A 22,291-nucleotide genomic window follows, 5' to 3' on the forward strand; every position below is an offset into this window, starting at 1 on the left:
CATAATTTCCTCTGCCATAAATCTCTCCTCATGGAAAAATCTGTTTTTTTTCTTAAATTTTATTCCTTCACTTCAAAGGAGGAGTAAAACTTATTTACCTTATCATTTTATAATATTTTTGACCTACCCAAATACAGGACACACATGGTATCCTAATTAATTGTACCTCTCCATTTATAGACATGTAGTGTGTGAACTTTAGAATGAGTACCTAAGTACGTGGTATAAATATTCTTTTAAAAATATTTTTTAAACAAACAAATTTTTTAAAAAAATATGTTTTTATTGATTTGAGGGAGAGAAGAAGGGAGAGAAATAAAGAGATAGAAACATCAATTGGCTGCTTCCTGCATGTCCCCCAGTTTGGATCGAGCTTGCAACCCAGGCATGTGCCCTGACCAGGAATCGAACCAGCAACCTCTTGGTTCATGGATCAGCGCTCAACCACTGAGCCACACCAGTCGGGTTGTAAATGTTCTTTTTGAGCAGAGTTCTGTACTATTCAGCCTCGTCCCTCTACATAATCTGCCTTCTGTCTGTACAGATTTGCTTGTTCTGTACATTTCATATGGTGCATATGTGATCATAGAATATGTGGCCTTTGGTGGCTGGCTTCCTTCTTGTGGTGTGTTTTAATGATTCATCTGTGTTATGTATCAGTAGTTCCTTCCTCCATATAGTTGAAGAATACTGTATTGTCTGAATACAGCACATTTTCTTTATGCATATTTCATGGGCATCTGGATTATTTCCATGTGGGGACAATTATGCGTAATGCTGCTATGACAGTTGTACACAATTTTTTGTGGACATAATGTTTTTAGTGCTCTTGAATATATATCCAGGAGTAGAATTGCTGGGTCATGTGTTCACTGTATATGTATTCTGTTTCAATTCATGAACATAGGATGTCTTTTTATTTAAGATTTTCGTTTATGTTTTGATGTTCTTTAGGTTTCCTTGTATGTCTTGAACTTTTTTGTTAAAATTATTCCTAAGCATTTACAATGTTTTCATAATTTTATTTTTGATTCTGTATTGTTAGTGCATAAAAATACCATTTATTTCGTTGCATATTGATTTTTTATCCTGGAACATTGCTGGACTTTTTATTGGGTCTGGTAATTTTTGTGTGTGGATTCTTCAGGATATTCTATGTACAAGATCATGTTATCTGTTTATAGAATTATTTAAACTTCTTCCTTTCCAATCTGGATTACTTTTTGTCTCTTTTTCCTTCCCAACTTCCCAATCTTTGTACAATGTTGAATAGAAGTGTTAAGAGCATAAATCATTGCCTCATTCTGATCTTAGAGTGATGGCATTCATTTTTTCACCATTAGGTAGAATATTAGCTGTGATTTTTTTTTTTTTTTTTGCAGGTGGCCTTTAGTTGGTTCCTTTCAATACAAAATTTGCCAAGTGTCTTTCTTTTTCATGAAGGAATGTTGAATATTGTTAAATGCTTTTTCTGCATCTGAGATGAGCATGTGGTTTTGTCTATTAATAGGATTGATTATATTCATTGATTTTTTTATGTTAAAGTTGCATTCTTAGAATAAATTCCGCTTGGTAAACATATTTAAACCTTCTCACATGTTACTGGTTTCAGGTTTTTGTTTATTTTTGTATTTTGTTGACAAGTAAGGCACTTATTTTCTTAAGGATAATGTCTTCATCTTGTTTTTGTATCAAAGTAATACAGGCCTAATAGATTTAATTGGGAAATGTTTACTCCTTTTCTGTTTTTTGGAGGAATTGTTAGGGATTGGTTTCAATTTTCAATAGAATTCACCAGTAAAGCCATTTGAACCTAGGCTTTTTTTTTTAAATCCTCACCCAAGGATATGTTCTTTTATTTTATTGATTTCTAGAGAGACAGGAGGGGAGAGAGAGAGAGAGAGAGAGAGAGAGAGAGAGAGAGAGAGAGAGAGAGAGAGAAAGGGAGAGAGAGAAAGAAAGGGAGAGAGAGAGAGAGAGAGAGAGAGAGAGAGAGAGAGAGAGACCGACCTATTGATTTTCTTCCATACCTGCTCTGACTGGGGATCAAACTCACAACCTTTTAGTGTACAGGACGACACTTGAACCAACATAGCAACTTGGCCAGATCCAGGGTTTTTGGAGTTTGACATTTTTTGATAAGTAGTTTAGTTTCTTTACTTGTATGGGTCTATTCAAATTATTTCATTTCAGTCAGTGCCACTTATTTGTTTTTTCTAGGAATTTGTTTCGTCTAGTTTATCTCATTTATTTGGACGCAATTGTTCGTAGTATTTTAATTCCTTTTATTTCTGTCACCTCAGAAATAATTTCCCCTATTTTATTGTAATTTAATAATTTTAATCTTTTTTTTTCTTAATTGTTCTAGCTAACAGTTTCTTTTGATGATCTCTTTAAAGAGCCAACTTTTGATTTTGGCTATTTTTCCTTTTTTTTTTAAGTTATAGATATCTTATGTACAATTGGGGAAAAGTGTCTGGTTTATGCACACAAACTAGCAGTTGCGTTCTGTTATTATAGAACTCTAACGATTCACAAGTCAAAAAACCATAAAGGCAATGAAGAAGTAATCAGCATGGTTCTTTGTCCTATAGTATTTATATGATGTCTGAAATACTAATGTTTTCTAATTGAATTTTTCAAGGATATACCTTGTGAAATTCGCTTCATTTTAAATGTTATCTTTAATCTAACTTGAAAAAGGATTTATTGAAATAATATTTGCATACAGAAATCTGTACACATTTAAAATGTACAATTTAGTGAATTTTGAAACATATATACATATGTGTGTGTGTGTGTGTGTGTGTGTATTTGTTTCCATGAAATTAATACCCCAAAGAGGATAACATATCTATTACTGCCACAAGTTCCATGTTTTCCTTTGTAATACTTAATTCCTGCCCTTTCTTCCCATCTCATAGCAACTTAGCTTGCATTTCCTAGAATTCTCTTCTTGACCATTTGATATATCTATGGTAGGTGTTTTAATGTCCTTGTCTGATAATTTAACATCTTGTCTGTTCTGGTTGGTTTTAGGTGATTAATTATTCTCCTTTTTGTGGGTCATATTTTCTTCCTTCTCGGCCTGACTGGTAATTTTTCATTTTATTTTATACATTGTGAATTTTACTTTGTTGCTAGTGTTTATTTTGTATTTCAATAAATATTCTTGAGCTTTGTTTTGGGATGCAGTTAATTTACTTGAAAATAGTTTGACAATTTGTGCTTCACTTTTGAGCAGATTCTGACCAGTACTCAGTCTGTGGCTAATTATTCTCTACTACTGAGGCTGAGCTCCCTGGGAGACTCTGGAGCCCTTGGGTTCTCCAGGCTGGCCCTGTGAATGCACTGCTGAGCACCATGCTCTCTCTTCTGTGTATGTTCACTCCATCACTGTGTGGTTTCTTCCCCCACAAACCTCCATCAGTAAATAGCTGAATACTCCATACACTTTCTCTGCAGACCTTGAATTCTCTCTCTGCGTGTGTAGTTCTCTCCTCTTTGTGACTCTGTCCTGTGATGTCCAGCTGCCTGGGCTTCGTGCAGTCTCATTTTTCAAAAAAATTATTTATTGATTTCACACACACACACACACACACACTGATTTGCTGTTCACGTACTTATGCATTCCTTAGTTGTGTCTTGTATGTGCCTTGAGCAGGGATCAATCTCACAACCTTGGCATATCAGGACAATGCTCCAACCAACTGAGCCACCCAGCCAGGGCCCATGCAGCCTCAACTCAGTGAGTCTGCTCATCCCTACCTCATTCCACTGTCTGACAGCATTCTTTCTGAAATCACTTTCTTTGCCTTATGTGTATGTCTTAGAAGTTATTTCATATGTGGTGTTGATTTTTTGTTGTTTCCGGTGGAAATGCGTAAATCTCTGTCACTCCATCTTGTAATTCTGAATCAATAAGGCATTTATACCCACTGTGCTATATCCGTGTTTGTGTTTATGTGTGATGTGAACAAAGTTAAGGAATTTATTACAGGGATTTGGTATTATGCAACTGCAAGCTTTTCAACCAGTCTCTTTAAGATGTTGTTGCATTTGATGTTGGAATTGAAATTCATAAGGCAGGCAGCAGAGAAGGGAGGAAGTGGGGACATGGGGAGAACCAGGGGGAGATGGAGCTTAGAGCATGAGCTGGAGCCCTGAGGACAGAGAGACTCCCTGAATGTTGTGTCCAATGTTGCTGGGGGCATTTCTTCAGCAGCTGCTTGGTCTCTTCCTCAGTTACTTAAACTTGATCAATTGGTCTAGAGAAGTTGGTGGAGGCCCCAGTTTGTAGAGAGTAGTGTTTGTTGTTGTCACATGAAAATTAGGTGGTCCAGGTGATAAATGATAATAATGCGTATGAACCATTGCCCCCTTCTCTGCCCTCGGATGTTCCACCAGAATTACTCACGTGGCTTTCCCTAACTGGATCCATGCGTACTGGGAACAGAATTCTGGGGAACATAGTTTGGAGTCATATTATAGACTCCGTACCCCTTGCCCTCTTTGCACCTATACATGTTGTTTTAATCTGCGTTTAATCTCTAATAACAACTGAAAAGATATTCTGCTTCTGCTTAACGCGATGCACCACCCAATAGATAATGAGCAACATGCTGTCCCATTCCCCAGAGAGACAGTTGTACGAGCCACTTTTTGGCTGAGGGGCGAAAGGGTTATTTTGTCTAATCCATATCCACTCTTTGCCAGCAAAAACTTAATGAGTTATAAAGGTAACATTGTTAACATCTTATTTTAAATGATGAGGGGTTTAAAAAGGAAAGAAATAATCCTGACTTTATTATTATTTTAAGATTCCTGAGTATTTTTATTTCAGTTAGTTTACTTATTTTATTATAATTGTTATAGGAAAGGAGTTCAGCCAGAACTCTTATTAATTGACACTTCTGCCTTTTCCACTGCAGCTGTAATTGATGATGATGGCTATGTTCCCGAAGCACTGCATGGTTTTGATATGCCTGCTGAATCATTAAATAAAGATTAAATTCTGTTCTATAAAATTTTATTATTAAATGAATTCTGTTGTGTTCTAATTTTTTACATAATTATCATCTAAGTTAAGATCCTTATCTTAACTCTGTGTAAACCTTGATACAAGATACAGATTGTCCCTTATCTGCACATATCTCATTAATGGTATGTGTGTGCCAAATGAGTTCTAAAGGAGATGGTAGCGTTTTGAAATCTCCATTTTTAGCTCTTATTTGTAAATAGCTCAATAAATGTTAGTTAAACATAATGATTGTGCATGGCCAGTTTCAATTCCTTTTCACATAAATTGCAACTTGAATATTCTTATTTACCAAATAATATTTTTAAAGTAATAAGTTCTTGTCTTCTCTCACTGAAATTGCTATTAAATCCAAAGTGCCTTTACTAGGTTTTGGAAATACTGCTGTTGGACAGCTCGGCACTCCGCCCCCCCTCCCCCGTCAGTTCCCCAATAGGAATCACCAAAGACCATGTCTCACTGAATATTAGATCCTGCTAACAGCTGAACCAACCATCTACTAGTTCCTGTGGCTCAGCCACCTCCAGTTCCTTCTCAGACAGGGCTGGTCACTCCCCACTGACAGCCCTGATTTTCACTATTGTGTTGTCCATTTACTTAAAATATCACAGACGAAATTTGAAGACAAATTACATGTAAAAGTAGAAATCCCTTTTTTGGTGGATTTATTGATTGGAGTTTTATTTCTTGACATAAACACCCTTGTGTATTTTAGCTCCTGCACAGTTAATCAATAAAGACAATACCAGGATTATATGCTTGGATAGGTAGAGACTCTTAATTTTTTAATAGCAATCATTTATGGAGACTTACAGCATTTCGTGCAATATTAGGTACTTTACTAGAAGCTTCTATATATACTATACATAGATATGTTTTTCTTTACCACAAACCTCGGTTTTCACTTTACCTCAACTCCACAGTACCTTGGATTTCTCATTTGGAAATTAAGGCTGGTAGTACCGTATAACTTATAATTCCCAGTAAACATTTATCACCCTCTCACCAGGATGGTAAATTGCAGAGGTATTGAATTTTTCCTCCTTGCCTAGCCCAGTGAGGAAGTTTTCTTTTTGCTCAAGAATGAGAGTGGGACTCAGAGTCCTGTGAGCCAACGCAGGGTTTGGGCTAGGGCTGTGGCCTCTTCCTCCTGCTTTGGGGCGGAATCCGAATCTTCAGCATCCCTGTGCAATCAGTTGTCAGTTCCTGAGCCACACTTCCTGGCATGTCATCTTCACAACCACCCCCGGCGGGTACCGTGTTCTCATCCAGTCATCAAGGCCAGGCCCAGACCAGGATCATCACTATGTTCTGGCTGTGCTTCGCGCCTTTTCCCTGGGGGCTGTGTGTATTTCATTTCTGTGGACCATATCATCACTTTCCATTCCCAGGATGAGAGCTAACAATAACAGAAGGTCCCACCATGCTGTGCCACCTTCAGAATAGTTGAGGTAGCTCTAGGTAAAGGATTCTGTATTGAGCTCTGTGGCTTGTGAGCATTGTCTTCCTTCCCTCCCCTCCCTCCCCTCCCTCCCTTCCTCCCTCCCTCCCTCCTTCCCTCCCTCCCTCCCTTCCAACAGTATAATTTTCCTGAACATGTCTGACAACACCATCTGTTTCTGATCCCTCTTCTAGATCTCATATCATTGGTTATAGTCATTCTCATTCAATAGGCCTTTTTTTTTTTTAAATCACTAGTATAGTTGTTTACTAAGTTCATTTGTTTTTTCCTCACAATTTAGGTATCAGCAATTTCATTTTTGTCTTACGTGTGATTGTTATTAATTGAACCAGGGTTTCATCACTGTTACCAGAAAAGCATAGCTCAGACCCCGGTTTTTTTACTCTCAATTTTAGCATTCCTTTAGTATATGGCTACTTGTGTTGTTTCTCAAGGTTGGAAATAAAATACACTTACTCCCATCATTGATTTCCTTATTTATTTTGGCAAATGAATTTATAATAAAGAAAGAAAGAAAGAAAAAAAAGAAAGAAAGGAAGGAAGGAAGGAAGGAAGGCAGGCAGGCAGGCAGGCAGGCAGGCAGGAAGGAAGGAAGGACGGACGGAAGGAAGACAGCAGACACCTGAAATAAGACCAAATATCTGAATTGGAGTTGATAAGACAGAGACAAGCAGAGTGACTAGGTAGTCAGGTGCAGCCTGGGTTCCAGTACTGTCTGGTGCCACTGGCAGTTTGGGGACTTACTCGTCTGTTGTCGAGTGCTTTGTGACGGTGAATAAGCTGGTGTATAAAAGCACCGAGAACAGAGCTTGGCAATCTCTCTACCTACAAACAACACAACACAACTCAATACAAAACATACCCTAATGTGTGACTGCTTTCATTATTAAGAATGTGGTTAAGATTTGGACATCTACACTGTAATATTAAGGTCTTTGGGGTATAATATTTATAGTTCTGACAGTGCTAATAGTTGCATTTTTATAGGGCTCCTTATTAAGTGACAGTAGGATTAATTCTTGAAATAAAGGAGTACTAACTTGGTGAATGTCTCCCCTTCCTCTTCTGTATAGTGTAGGGAATTTTGTTTGTGTTACTACCTTGAGGTTCCTTATAGGAATATTTCTGATGCTTGCTGCAGCTCACATTTTATAATATCTAGAAGCTCACTGCTGGTTTTTGGACATAGAATGCTTACTCTCGGGAAAGGTGTTTGTTTCTTCCTGAGGAGTTTTCAATAAATGTAATAGCATTTATTTTTGTGGAAAAGCAGAAACATTCAGGAAAATAATTATAATTTTAAAGCATTAAAGGATTACTGATAACGTTAACTGTGGGGATGTTGCTAATTTGTTATTGAAGGAAGCTGCTTTATGTAAAATTACAAGGGTACTTTTTAGATGTGGAAGTTCTGTGTTCTGTGTGATGATTACAACCAAAGGGGCAATAGCATTCCAAAAATTGTGTCCTGAGACATTTGAGAAACAGTGAAAGACAATGCAGTTTGCCTTTGAACCACAGGGATTTGAACTGCACCGATGCACTTATATGCGTGTCCACTTATACGTGTATTAAAAAAATACAGTCAATTTATTATGTCTTAAGATTTTCTTAATAGTATTTTCTTTTCTTCTGCTTATTATATTTAAGAATGCAGTATATAATACATATAAAATACAAACTATATATTAATCAGCTATTAATGTTATCAATAAGGCTTTGATCAACAGGAGGCTATTAGTAGTTGAGATTTGGAGGAGTCAAACATGCATGGAAGGTTGACGTCCCTAACCCCTGTGTTGTTCAAGGGTCAACTGTACTTGGTTTTCCCTAGCAATGATTTGGTAAAAGAGTTTGAGAAATGTAATTTTCAGGTGTTAACACTTGTATATAATACTAGTAGCCCGGCGAATGAATCCGTGCACCAGTAGCTTGCTGCCACCCTCCTGTAGCTCTCCGTCCACTGCCCCGCCCCCCCCCTCATTGCTTGCTGCCCTGCCCCCTCCTGTAGCTCTCTGCTGCCCACTTGTAGCTTGCTGCCCCACCCTCCTGCTGTTCCAGTTGTGATGCAGTAGGTTGTCACAGTGACACATAACAACTATTTGCATATTACATCTTTATTATATAGGATATTTCATTTTATTATGTAAATGAAGGTTTAGATTTAGATTTTGTTTTATATTGTAGAGCATATGTTACATTTTAACAGCAATCATAGTGTGATCTTGGTTTCTGACACTTGGAGGATAAAATATTTTATCTTGATTTTTTAAATAATAAAACCAATGCAGTCTCACTCAATTGGCTATTGTTTTAATAATGATCAGCATTTTTATGTTTATTTCTAAGCATAATTATTCTTGTTAACTGATTGCATGCTGTTTACTTTTGTTTGACTTTGTCCACAGATCATTAAATTTTAGTTTGTATTGTCATCATGTGGAAATATTTTCTTTTAAATTTAAGAGCACTTTTTCTAATCTCAGTGAATTAAAAAAAATCTCTTCTATATCAACTACTTGGTTTTTCACTCATTAGTTTGGAAAGATTCATTTTCATGTAGAACACTGTTTACTGTAATGATCTTATTTGTGAAACCTTTGATTTCTGTGCTAGAGGCCTGGTGCATGAAATTCATGGGGGGGGGGGGGATGGGGAGGCCCTCAACCCGGCCTGCACCCTCTCCAGTCTGGGACCCCTCGGGCATGTCTGACTGTCGGTTTAGGCCCGATCCCTAAACTGGCAGTCAGACATCCCTCTCACAATCCGGGACTGCTGGCTCCTAACCGCTTGCTTACCTGCCTGCCTGATAACTCCTAACTGCCCCTGCCTACTGGCCTGATTGCCCCTACATTGCCTCCCTGCCGGCCTGATTACCCCTCCCTTGCCCCCTTGCCGGCCTGATCGCCTCTAACTGCCTCTGCCTCGGCCTTGGCCTAAGCCACAGTCTGGCCTCCCTCTGCGAGAGGTGACCTGGTGGTCAGGGGAAGGCGCTGCCCCCATTACCCCGCTGCTGCTGCCACTGCCGCCCTGAGCCTGAGTCCTTCACAGCTGCGTGTTGACCCTCACAGCCACTGTGGCTTTGTCTGGAAGGACGTCCGGAAGGTTGTCTGGAAAACATCTGCCCTAATTAACATATTACCCTTTTATTAGTATAGATTATTACCTTTTTTGTTTTTCTTATTTTCCATGAAAATGTAATATTTCATTAGTCAGCAGGTGTGGGGTGGGGGAAAGAATTCTGTATAAAGGTCACCAGGCATGAATACGACTTTTGCATTTTCAGCTCCTTGGCCACATTTTCTTGAAAAAGTCAAAAGGCACTTATCTTCCTGGAGCCCCAGTTCCCTTTTTTCTGAAGTTGGGCTGATAATGCCTCAAGGCATGTCACACTCAAAGGCTAATCTGGGCCAAGTAAACAAGGTTTAAATTTATGTGGGCCGAAAAAAACCCAAAAGCTTCAATTTTCATAGAAATGTAGGTTTATTTCGATAGAGACATGATGAATATAAAGGGCTAAATAAATGAGTAATCGTTAATTAGTATTTGTTGTTGGCTGAATGTGGCCTGTGGGTCGCAAGTTTGACATGCTTAGACAGCTCACTCCTTCAGTTGTGAGGAGCCAGTTAAGGCGCCTGTGCAGTGTAAAATGCAAAGCATCATGATATTTTTTCCTTTTTAATTTTTACTTATTGTAGATAAAGAATATATATAATTGAAAACTGAATTTTATGTCAGCGTAAATTTGACATTATTTGCTTCTGTTTTTGTATGCTTATATGTCAGAATACAGTAAAGCACATGTATACATACATATATACATATATGGGATTACATTGTGTGTAATGTTTTGGTGCTTTTAAAATCTACATGTCATGAGAAATGTTTTGCTTTTTTCTTGATGCATAGTATTCCAAGATAATCATGCCACTCCTTAGGTTGTCCTCACTTTTTGTTGAAATATAGTCTTTTTGCTTTTATTTCAGATTCTTTCTTGAGGGTATATTTCAGAAATTGGAATACCTGGTTCAGAATGACTATAGAAGACTAACCTTGACTTGCTTTGGACTTGGTGCTTTATTCAGTTCAGAAAGGACCCTAGGTGATCTTTGTGGGCTGAGGTGCAGTATGAACCTGTTTGTAGACTAATGGTGTGATGGTGGTGTATGGGATGAATTGTAAGGGTGAGCACCTTGCAGCTACAGCTCTGATGAAATTGTCTAGTCTAGTGTCATTATGTAGAAAGAGAAGTAAAATTTTCATAGGGAAACTAGAGGCTGGGTGCATGAAATTTGTGGACTTGGGGTGGGGGCGGTCCCCTCAGCCCGGCCTGCGCCCTCTCACAGTCTGGGAGCCCTTGGGGGATGTCCAATTGACGGCTTAGGCCCACTCCCCATGGATATCCTTAGTGCTTCCATAGAGGCGGGAGAGGCTTCTGCTGCTGCACTCATCAGCCGTGAGCCCGGCTTCTGGCTGAGCAGCGCTCCCCATGTGGGAGCACACTGACCACCAGGGGGCAGCTCCTTCATTGAGCGTCTGCCCCCTGGTGGTTAGCGTGTGTCATAGTGACAGGTTGTTCCACCGTTCGGTCAATTTGCATATTAGCCTTTTATTATATAGGATTAGTGAAGTCTATGAATGACTTATGACTTTGAGAATATGATCATTAAATTAGGAAAGTGGTTGGGGCGATAGAATTAGGGAAGTCTGGAGGAGACCATTAGTAAGGGAAGATCATGACTGTTAGATGTTTTTTAAGGTGTCGTCATTTCAGACAAGAAGTGCCCTTGGAAGGCCATGAATAGTGAGCCATCTACCATGAGGCTATGTGTTGAAACCCATGAAATTAGTTATGCTTTTGAAATATAACTGCATGTGAATAAAAGTTTCACTCTGAGAGGGTGGGAGCAGGAACAAAAATTGGCGATAGTGAGAAGCAGGAAATAATCAGAAGTGGTTTAGAAGAACTAGCACTCGAAATAGGTTATTAGAAGATGAAGGAAGCAGTAGTGAGCAGTCCATTCAGACCTTCCATAGATAACGTGTGATTTATTAACAGTTGTTTATTTGTATGACACTTGAAAATATATCACCAACTATTTTAGAATAATGAAAAGATGCAATCAATTGTCTTAATAAATACTCATGAACCAAATTACAGTATTTGGTACATGGCAGTCAAGTTCCTCTGTGTATATTTCCTCTTCTGCTCACCATATAGTGATTACTTTGTTGATTTATTTACTTCCTAGTTTTGTGCATTGAAAGGGCTTGGACTCAGTGATACCCAGAAGCAGTCATCGTTGGCGCTTAGATCTTACTCTTTATTTAGGAAGCAAGACTGATTCCAGATCTACAGCACAGAGAAGACACAGGGATCTTGGAACACCTTGTGCTGGGAAACAGGGAAATACCTGGACATTAAAAAGAGAGATGTCAACAGGACATAGTAGCCAGCCTTAAAGGGTCTCCACTGGCCTATTTGGGGGTAGTTTGAGAATTAAAAACCATAATTATGATAATTTATTATAAAACATGGAATAGAAATGAAAATTCAAGAGTCCATTAAAAATGCTCTTGAAGGAGAGTGAGGGTGAGAGAGTATCTTAAGACAGATGGGAAAATGATGAAGTTGTTTATAGAAGAAAGCCAGCTAATAAAGGTAGGAGGAATGAGAGAATTAGAACACTCCCATTTTGCAGTCCTCATGATAATCATCAAGGTGGTCACCATTAGTTAATGAGCACTAAAACCACGGGGAGATGGTCGTTAGAGAACAGGGCATTGACACAATGCCAGCTTCGAGCTACTACCTGCATTTCTTGCTCATGGTCCATTTCATCTTCAAAACCAGTAGCAGAGCATCTCTGACCTGCTTTCATAGCTCTTTCTCTGACTCCTTTCTCCCGTCTTCCTCTAACACATTTAAGAACATTTCGAGTACACCAATCCACCCAGATAATACTGGAAAATTTTTCTACTGTAATGTCAGTGGGTTTGCCACCATCATTCCCCCTCTACCATGGAACCCAGCAGGTTTCAGAGATTAGGGTGTGGACATCTTTTAGGAGCCACTGCTCTGAAAGTGATGTAGAGTCACTTACTGCAGTATAAAAATCTATAACTCACCCATCTTTTATAACTATACCATTACATATAAAACTATAGTATAAGAATAATCTATTCATTACGGTCATTTTCAGAATGGTAATATCTTATTAATCATAAAAAAGACATTACACAATATGGAAAATTTTCTATATATTTTTAATGGCAAGTGACATTTGCTCTAAAAGCCAGATCACATTATTGATAATAGGTTTTTGTATATCTAGAACTTACATGGGAAGGGGATTGTTATTCTTCATTATTTAATATTCTGCTTATACTTTCTGTTTCTGCCTTGTGGACTTTGGCAGATGAATAGACTGCTGCTAATAAATAAACACTAAGTTGTTTAGCTTGTGCTCACAGAAATTCAATGGCTTTGATCGACCAGGATTGTTGCTTTTAGAGGAGGGGGCCACTTTTCAAGTTCTAGATTTTGGGTTCCTACTCAGATTCACAGATGGCAGGCAACTACTCTTTCTGCTAACATTGTACCCAGTTCTGAAGGCACTGGCCAGTGGGAATAAGGACATGGGAGGTAGTGATTATTTCTTGAACCTCTGAGCCTGGGTGGTTAATAGCTAAAAGTGGCAGAGATTTATAGTGCTCAGAATGTGTCAGATACCATTCTGTGCACTGTGCAAACATTAATCTTGTAACCCTCATAACAGCCCCATTAGGTAGGAACAGTTACTACCATCCCATTTTATGTAAGAGGAAACCAAGGCACCTGGTTGAATGGTATGTGTGAGTTTACAGAGCATGTTCCTGATGGGACCAGGATGGAAGCCCAGGCAGTTTCTGTCCAGAATCCTGCTCCTGCCACATTGGTGCTCTCATGTATTCATCTTGCATCACAGGGATGAAGGTAGGGACCACTGGGTGCTGTTTTCTGTGGAGCACCTGGGTTCTGCACCCGTGGGAGCACCCAGGCCTTTTGAAGAGACCAGAAAGGAAGGAAGGGATTGAAATGCGGTGGAAGGTACAAAGGCCGATCTGGGAGACTCGGCCACAGTGAGCTCAGTCTTGACTTTGGGAGCAGAATTCTTGGAGATGTGGTTTTCTGGGCAGATTTGCTTTTTTGTGGGACTCTAGGATTTAGAAGGAGTTTAAAAGCTTTGAAAATATTATTTCTTTTAAAGATATGTTAAAATTCAGATTTCAGCAGTTTCACTTAATTAGGCCATTCTTTCTCCCAGTTAGGTAGAATTATTATTTTTAATTTAGAGATTTATCAAAGTTAAAACTATAAAAGGCACCTGTGGGTTTGTGGCCATATGAATGTGATTGTTTCTTATTCTTTTTAATATACACACACACACACACACACAAACACACACATACACACTCACATACATAATTGTATTGATTTCAGAAAGGAAGGGAGAGGGAGAGAGAGATAGAAACATAAGTGAAGAAAGAGAATCATTGATCTGCTGTCTTCTGCACGTCCCCTGCTGGGGATCAAGCCTGAAACCTGGGCATGTGTCTTGATCAGGAATCCAACTGTGTCTTCCTGGTTCATAGGTCGATGTTCAACCACTGAGCCACACTGGCTAGGCAATTGTTTCTTACTCTTTGCTTGTTGCTATTACTTGATCTTGGGGACCATTATTATTCTTTCTTGCCTCCTCGTCTTGGGGACCAATGTAAACAAAAATAGATATCTAATATAAATGAGTCAGAGTACTTGTTCATATTGCAGGTTAGTGCTCTTCACATAGGTGGGTGGTGGTGTTTGAGGTGATGGCTTTGTCACATTGCTACTTGATTTTCTAGTTTGTCTTGCACACATCACCTGCAATTTCATTGGTGCTGATCTGTGTATCGTGTAAGGTGCTGCCTGAAGTGGCCTAAGGCACATAGGCTTTTGGAGTTGAAATCCTGAAACTGTATATTTGCTAGATGTTACCACATTATGGCATGATTATTAATAGCAGTGCTAATATTAGCTATGGTTTATTAAGGTGACTTCACCTGTCCCTCATGCAACATTGTGTTTGCCTTATTTTGTTTCATCCTCACAAAGCTCTCAGGAAGAGTTGCTTCCCTCACACTTGAATTGAGAAAACTGCCCCTCAGAATGTCCTCAGTGTTCTCAGTTACAGGCGTCACAGAAGGCAGGGCCGTGGGAGGACATCGCCTTTGCACTGGCTCCCCCTCACTCGCTCTCTGCATGTGTCTGTGAACTGCTCCTCGGGGATGAGGGCTGCTCCAGTCAGCCCAGTGTGGCAGCCTTTCCAAGTTAGCAGGGGGGACAGGTGGCCACGAGTGGGGTTGGGGTGACTGTTTTATGTGATCCTCAGGTTGCCTCTGCCAGCTAATCTTGTTGCTTGTTGGTTTGTGTGTTTGTTTCCAGTTTCTTCAGCAGTGACTGAGGACTGTCGGTTATATTATTGTTTAGTTCACCCTGTGTTCTGATAGGTAGCTTGGGACCTGTGTGGCTGTGGTGTGGAGGGGACCAATGGGAGAACTATGTCAGTTACTCAGCCGAGGAAATGAATGTGCTGATATCATTATAGTCTTACATCATAGTCTTAAGCTAACCTGTTTTTAGACATTTTTTTAAACCTATGTGTTCTAGTCCTTAGATTTTTTTCAAGTAGTAGTTGGATATTATTCCTATAGGCGTATCTTTAAGGAACATCTGACCTTTTTAGAGAGAAGAGGAAACAAATAGAAAGGTAGCAGAAATTTACAACTCACCCTGCTACTGCTCCCTCTCTTTCCTCTGATGCTAGACACACAGCCTGTGCAAACCTGATTTTGGTCCCCAAGTTAAACCTTGACAAGGACAGAGTAGGGTTTAGGGACTTCCCGAATGTCGTGGCTTTGGGTGTCCATTGCCTTCACATTTCTCTAATTGCATTCACAATGAATTTTATTGTGCATTTTATTTACCTTAATAGGTCAGTCAGATAATCTTTCTTGATTCTCAAGTGGAAATAATTCCACAGCAATAAAACCTAAGCAACTGAAGGATGAGGTTTATATTATACTAGAGGCCTGGTGCACAAAAATTTGTGCACTCGGGGGGGGGGGTGGGGAGGGCGAGGAGGGGTCCCTCAGCCCGGCCTGTGCCCTCTCGCAGTCTGGGACCCCTCAGAGGATGACTACCTGCTGGCTTAGGCCCACTCCCCGGGGGATTGGGCCTAAGATGGCAATCAGACATTCCTCTGGCAGCCTGGCAGCCCGCGGGGGATGTCCACTTGCCAGCGGGGAGCAGACCTAAACTGCACTTGGACATCCTTAGCGCTGCTGAGGAGGCAGAAGAGGCTCCCACCACCACCGCTGTACTGGCAGCCATCAGCCTGGCTTATGGCTGAGCAGAGCTCCTCCCATGTGAGAGCGCTCTGACCACCAGGGGGCAGCTCCTTCATTGAGTGTCTGCCCCCTGGTGGTCAGTGTGTGTCATAGTGACCAGTCATTCCCAGTCCTTCTGCTGTTAGGGTCCGTTTGCATATTACCCTTTTACTATATAGGATAGAGTCCTGGTGCACAGGTGGGGACCGGCTGGTTTGCCCTGAAGGGTGTCCCGGATCAGGGTGGGGGTCCCGCTTGGGTGCCTGGCCAGCCTGGATGAGGGGATGATGGCTGTTTGCAGCTGGTCACACCCACTTCAGGGTGGGGGTCCCCACTGGGGTGCCTGGCCAGTCTGAGAGCCGTTTTCAGGCTGGCAGGTGACTGAAGCTCCCAACCTCTCCTTTTTTTCTTTTTTTAATTCTGGGATTTATTTACCTTCTATGGCTGTCACTGGAGCTGAGAGCTGGCTTTAGCTCTGAGGCGTGGCTCCAGCTCTGATACTGCGGCTGCTGAAAGGAGGTATCTGGGTTTGTTTGGCTTATATAATAGAAACACTGTTTCAGCTCCAGCTCTGAGGCCCGGCTGGCTGAAAGCAGGTTTCTGGGGTTTGTTTAGCTTCTATAATTGCAACCTTGTTTCTTAGAGTGCAATCTCAGAGCCAAGCAGCGGCAGGTGGGGAACCTTGGCTTCCTCCTTCACTGGAGCAAGCAAGCCTCCTGTTCACTTCAGCTGCCTGGCTGCCGGCCACCATCTTGGTTGGCAGTTAATTTGCATATCGCCCTGATTAACCAATGGGAAGCTTGTTGGAGGTACGGTTAATTACCATGTTTGTCTATTATTAGCTAGGACTAGAGACCCAGTGCACGAATTCATGCACAGGTGGGGTACCTTGGTGTGGCCTGCAGAGATTGGGCCCCAACTCACATCCCCAGCCTCGCAGCCCCAGCTTGTGCCCCAGCCTTGCAGACCCACAGTCCCGCCTGGCGTCCATCCTTGGTCTGGCACTGCCCCCTCACCTGCTCCACCATCCCATCTGTGGGGTGATTGATCATGGCCGGACCCCCTGCTGCTGCTGGTCTCCATCTGCATGGCAATCGATCAGAGCAATCGAGCCCCCACTTGCACTCGCCTTGGCCTGGTGCCACCTGCCCCACCATTCTGCCGAGGTCCCACTCTCATTGGGCCCATTGGGGCTGGCAGCACCTCCACTGCTGCCCGCTGCCAGGGCCATATTGCTGACGCCCGCCATGTTCTGTGCCACCGCTGGTGGTCAGTGCACATCATAGCGAGAGGTCGAACTCATGGTCTCCTGGTCAAACGACTGCCTGTGGGGACAATTTGCATATGAGGCTTTTATTATATAGGATTGATGTGCAGGAAAATTTATTTTAAAATTAGGAGATAAAACATGAAAGTTTTGTGTTGAAAAGTAGAAGTCTTAGCTGGGATGTAAATGTTATTACTGTGCTGCTCTTTGACACCAAAAACAGTTCTAAGTGATGTTATTTAAGGCAATTATATATACTTGGAAATCAATCATATTTGAGAAATACTGTTTCTTATTATTTCAAGGTGTTTCTTCAGGTTGTCAGGCACTTGCCAGATGGATAGCTTCAGAGAATATAAGACTGTTGATTAGGCCTCCTGTTTGACATCCAAGAGAGGCTTCCTTATCGAATGTGTCCCAGACTGGCGTTCTCCTTCAGAGCAGCTTGGTATTTCTAGGCCAAAACCTTGAATGATTTTCTTTGCCTCCCTATCCAATCCATGTGGAATTTGGTTGGCTCTAATCACAAGTATATATCTGGAATTTGACCCAATCTCTTCACTGCTAGCCCTTGGTCCAAGCCACTATCATCTTTGCCTGGATTATTGCAGGAGACAGTTAATTCGCCCCTCTTTTCTCTCTCCCTCTGTTCTCCTTTCTTTCTTCTCCTCTCCCTTCCCTCTAATTTAGGAATCTAGTAAAATGTGAGTCCGACACGTCTCTCTGTTCTGATGCCTGTGAGGCTTTTCTTCTCTCGCTGGGTACAAGCCCAGGCTATCAGGGCCTGTGAGGCTGACGCCCTCACCAAGCCTGCTGCTCCTGTTCCGCCCTGCATCGCACCCTCTGAGAATGGTCTCTGGGTGCCCTTCTATGGGTTGCAGCTCCCTGCTCCTTGCCATGCCCAGCCTCTCACCCCCTTATTCACAAATCACATTCTTGAGCCACCCACATGTAAAATTTGATCCCCTCCTGTTCAGATCCCCTCCTTCTCTAGTTTTTCTCCTTCCACTTATCACTATTTAAGAGGCTCTCTGCTTTCCCTTTGTTCTGTTTCCCTCACTGGGCTTTCGGTTTTCCAGTGGTTCTCAACCTTGGCTGCACATTAGAATCACCTGGGAATCTTTTTAAAATCCTGATTTCTGGGCCTCATCCTCCGGAAATTCTGTTTCTTTGTTATGGGGTGGGGCCACAACATTAGTAACAAAGAAACAGAATTTCCAGCAGATGAGGCCCAGAAATCCGGATTTTAAAAAGATTCCCAGGTGATTCTAATGTGCAGCCAAGGTTGAGAACCACTGCCATTTTCTGAAGCAGGGATTTTGGATTGTTTGTTACTGATGCCCTGCAGCTGCTGAGAATGCTTCTAGAATCGTGCAGGTGCTACTGCGGACATGAACAATCACATGCACTCGGCTGCGGACAGGCCCAGGGTGTGGCAGCATTAGAGACGCTCCATCTGGTTGAGAAGCTATAGGCCGTGGAAGGACAGCTCCACAAAGGCCCCACTTGGGCTGATTTCCATCCCACCCCCTGAAGCTGCCCACATCTTAAGCGCTCAGTGTGCATGATACAGGAGGGCGTGGGTGAAGGCAGGAGCAGAGCTTTGCTGATTTGGGATTATTTTTGTCTTACTTTTCATGGTATCTAGATTATAAATTTTCCAAAACAGTGAGTATGTTAAAAATGTTAAATCTGTGAGGATGGTAGTGAAGGGTAGGCCACAGTCAGTCATGACATGCTGGTGGTGTTATGTCCATAGTGGTTGGTGAGTTTAATTAGCATTCTATGATTGCTAATCCTAAATCATGCCTGGTTTAGGATTTTTAACAGAGGATATTGAGAATTTTACATTACTTATGCTTTCCGTGGATCAAATTTAAAGAATTTTTACTTACTTTAAATCAGATTTTGGGTGAATAAATATTTTGCATTTGACTATAACTACAGTGTGTTTTAGAATTATAAAATTTCCCCCTTAATATCTATAACACTCATTTAGTGTTATAGTTAGTTATTCAGTGGGATCATGTAAGCAGTTTCCATTAGGTGGAAGCTGTCCCTCCCTGTGTACTTTGTTCCCCTGTGCGGTATCATATTTTTGTTTCAATTCTTAAAACTTAAACATTTTAACTATTATTTTTTCTTTTTAAACTGCACTGCATTTTCTAAGCTCAAGTCTCTTAAATTATACTTGCTCATGTAAATAAGCTGTGCTTTGCAACTTTGGGTTCTTAACCTTTGCTCTTTGCTATTAGCTTTATGCTTTTTTAATTATAGGAAAATAGAGGACAGTAGGGAAGTTATGACTTAAATGGACTGTTGTTATTACTCTATTCTTTCTTAAGGAAATGAAAAATGTTATTTATTTTGTCCTAATCAAGCAGAAACAAATAAAGAATATTTTGTACTGTTATTTTACTAACCTTTAATATCATCACAGTTTGATTCTTCATATATAATAATTATTTTTTCATTTTAATGATTGATGGTATGATCAGTTATTTATAGTTGTCCATAGTAATTATATATTAGATGGAATATAATGAAAATATTATTTTCAGTGTATAGAGATGGATTATTTGAATAATTAAGTAATAGTCATTTAAAATATTAAGATATATTATTTTAGCCACAAAACTGAGGTTCCATAATATTATAGGAAAATAACCAAATTGACCATACATGAAAAGAAAAGAAGCAGTCTCAGTTTTAGGAATTGTTTCGGTCGTGGCTTTTGACACATCTCTTCCAGAAGGCCATAGTGCTTCACAGTCTCACGAAACCCGTTTGTGCAAACATGTCCAGATGAATTCAGTGTTTAATGTTAAGAATCTTATAACATGCCAATTTGATTTGTAGTCCCTCATATCATAGAATGCTAATTAAAATCATATTTTTGCATATGTCATGCCTTTCATGTACATATGCAAATAGATTCTGTTGCCTTTCAGCTACTAGTAATTAACTTTATGAAGGACAGCTGTAATACATAATTAACAAAAATGTTTGCAAGCCCTTTTACACTGAAAGTTACAAGAGTAAAATTTATATTTTTGCTCATGAAGAGAGCCATTTGAGTTTGATGCTTCTGAGGGAGATCTAAATTGCTTTAAATAATCACAGAAAGTATTAAATTGATGTTTTACCATATTCAGTAGAAGAATGTTGCTCCATGGACTGGCTGCAGATTCTTGTCCATTTCATATCTATGTCAACAAAATTGGATTAAGTGAGCTGATTTGTGTATGAAATAAGATAGCATGCCAGGTAATACTCTTTTTTTTTTTAGTGATTCATATATTCTTGGTACTTCACATTTTTTTTTTTGCCTGTGCTGCAGATACAATAAACATTTATATCATTGTTAAAAACCGCTCTTCAAATTATTATCATATTTTTAAGGCAACTCCATGAAGGCTATTCATTCTATCTTTTACAGTCCCTTAAATATTTAATAAAATGACATTTTCTGAAATCATCTCGTGATTGAAGTGTGGGATCAACTAGGGGGCAGTGAATGTTATTACATTGAGATATTGCTTTCTCTTGTTTCCTGACAGTGAAGACAATGACTAAAGAACTAAAATCATTGTTTTGGTCACATTAGTATACTCAAATAAGAAAATGAACCAGTCACTTAAATGCAGTTATTTCTGACTTCCAAATAGTATAGTAAATTTGATCTGTATGCAGCTCTCTGTTTAGCAAGAGTGCCATTGTAATGTGCATTATGTTACATCCATATATACATGCCTATTTTTAAATACTTTTTGTACATAATTCTAGCAGAGAGTGAAGTTTTAGTTTTATAGTTACTGTTGTTTTTCTTTTCTTTAGGGTTGCTTTTGTAATGAAGAAGCACTTAAATACTCATCTGCTAGGCAAACATGGAGTTGGCACCCCCAAAGAAAGGTAATTTTCATTCACTTTTGAAAACTTAATATATTTTCATTTCAGAATTTGTTTGATAAGGTAACTTCTAGAATTTTTTCAAGCCTGTTCACATGGCTTGCATTTGTGGTACTCTATTGTTGAATATCATGTTTTATGCCAGTGGTTCTCAACCTTGGCTGCACATTAGAATCACCTGGGAATCTTTTTAAAATCCTGATTTCTGGGCCTCATCCTCTGGAAATTCTGTTTCTTTGTTACTAATGTTATGGCCTCACCCCATAACAAAGAAACAATTTCCGGAGGATGAGGCCCAGAAATCAGGATTTTAAAAAGATTCCCAGGTGATTCTAATGTGCAGCCAAGATTGAGAACCACTGTTTTATGCCCTTCTCCCTCCAAAATGTAGTCATAATAATATTTGAAAGGATATGAGGAACTTTGAGTTTGTGAATTTGTAAAACAATCTTCAAATAGTAGAAGAGTTAAATTAGAGGGAATTGACCTCTGCTGATACATTTGAATCAGCTAAAATAAGTATGTAAGACTACACTTTGTCTATTTTCCCCCCTGTATTTTTATTTTGAGGTTTTAAAATAACATTTTTGAATCCTTACTGTAGAATTAAACATTGCTAATATTAAAGAAATACATCTTTGTCATTCCCAAAATAATACTACAGTTGCCATGTCATGAAAAATAACACTGTAATTATTATGTCATCAACTGCCAGGCTTTCTTTTTCCTTGCTATTGTATCATAATTAGCTTCATCACCTAGATTTAATTGTATTAGGTGAGCTGCAATATAGTATGTCAGCTACCAGGTGAGCATGGCTACTTCTGAAATTTTTAAATCTTTAACACTTGCAGCCAATCAGACCCAGGGCAGGTACTCTCACCTTCCTTCAAAGATAATCAATTTTTAGCTTTCCTCAAATCCTCCAAGATGGTATCAGAAATTCTAGACACTCCTGGAATGTTCTTTGTTTTTAATACTCTTTTAAAATGTCAATAATCATGCAATTTATTCTATCACACTATATCCTAGGGCCTCTTCTCCCATGTTTTAAATGTTTAATTGCCTTTGTAAAAATTTAAGATGCCTGTAAGTTTTTTATGTTTACAAGGAATTTAACTTGACGTTTCTATTGAAGGCATATTATTTTCTTTAGCATTTTAGTTTGGACATGCCTGCTGTATCAAAAATTGGATGTCCCATA

The 22,291-nt window shown here is 39.8% G+C and overlaps 1 protein-coding gene across 1 annotated transcript in view; it reads left to right on the plus strand.

The window, feature by feature from the left end:
- Positions 1–22,291, plus strand: part of ZNF407 (zinc finger protein 407) — a 400,972-nt gene that overhangs the window by 144,002 nt on the left and 234,679 nt on the right. The window contains exon 5 of the mRNA XM_081097576.1: positions 21,016–21,090. Within this exon, the coding sequence (XP_080953702.1) occupies positions 21,016–21,090 (75 nt within the window). The remainder of the gene's footprint in view (positions 1–21,015; positions 21,091–22,291) is intronic.

Source organism: Myotis nattereri (genome assembly GCF_964212035.1).
Source record: "Myotis nattereri genome assembly, chromosome: 8".
In the NCBI taxonomy this organism is placed as follows: domain Eukaryota; kingdom Metazoa; phylum Chordata; class Mammalia; order Chiroptera; family Vespertilionidae; genus Myotis; species Myotis nattereri.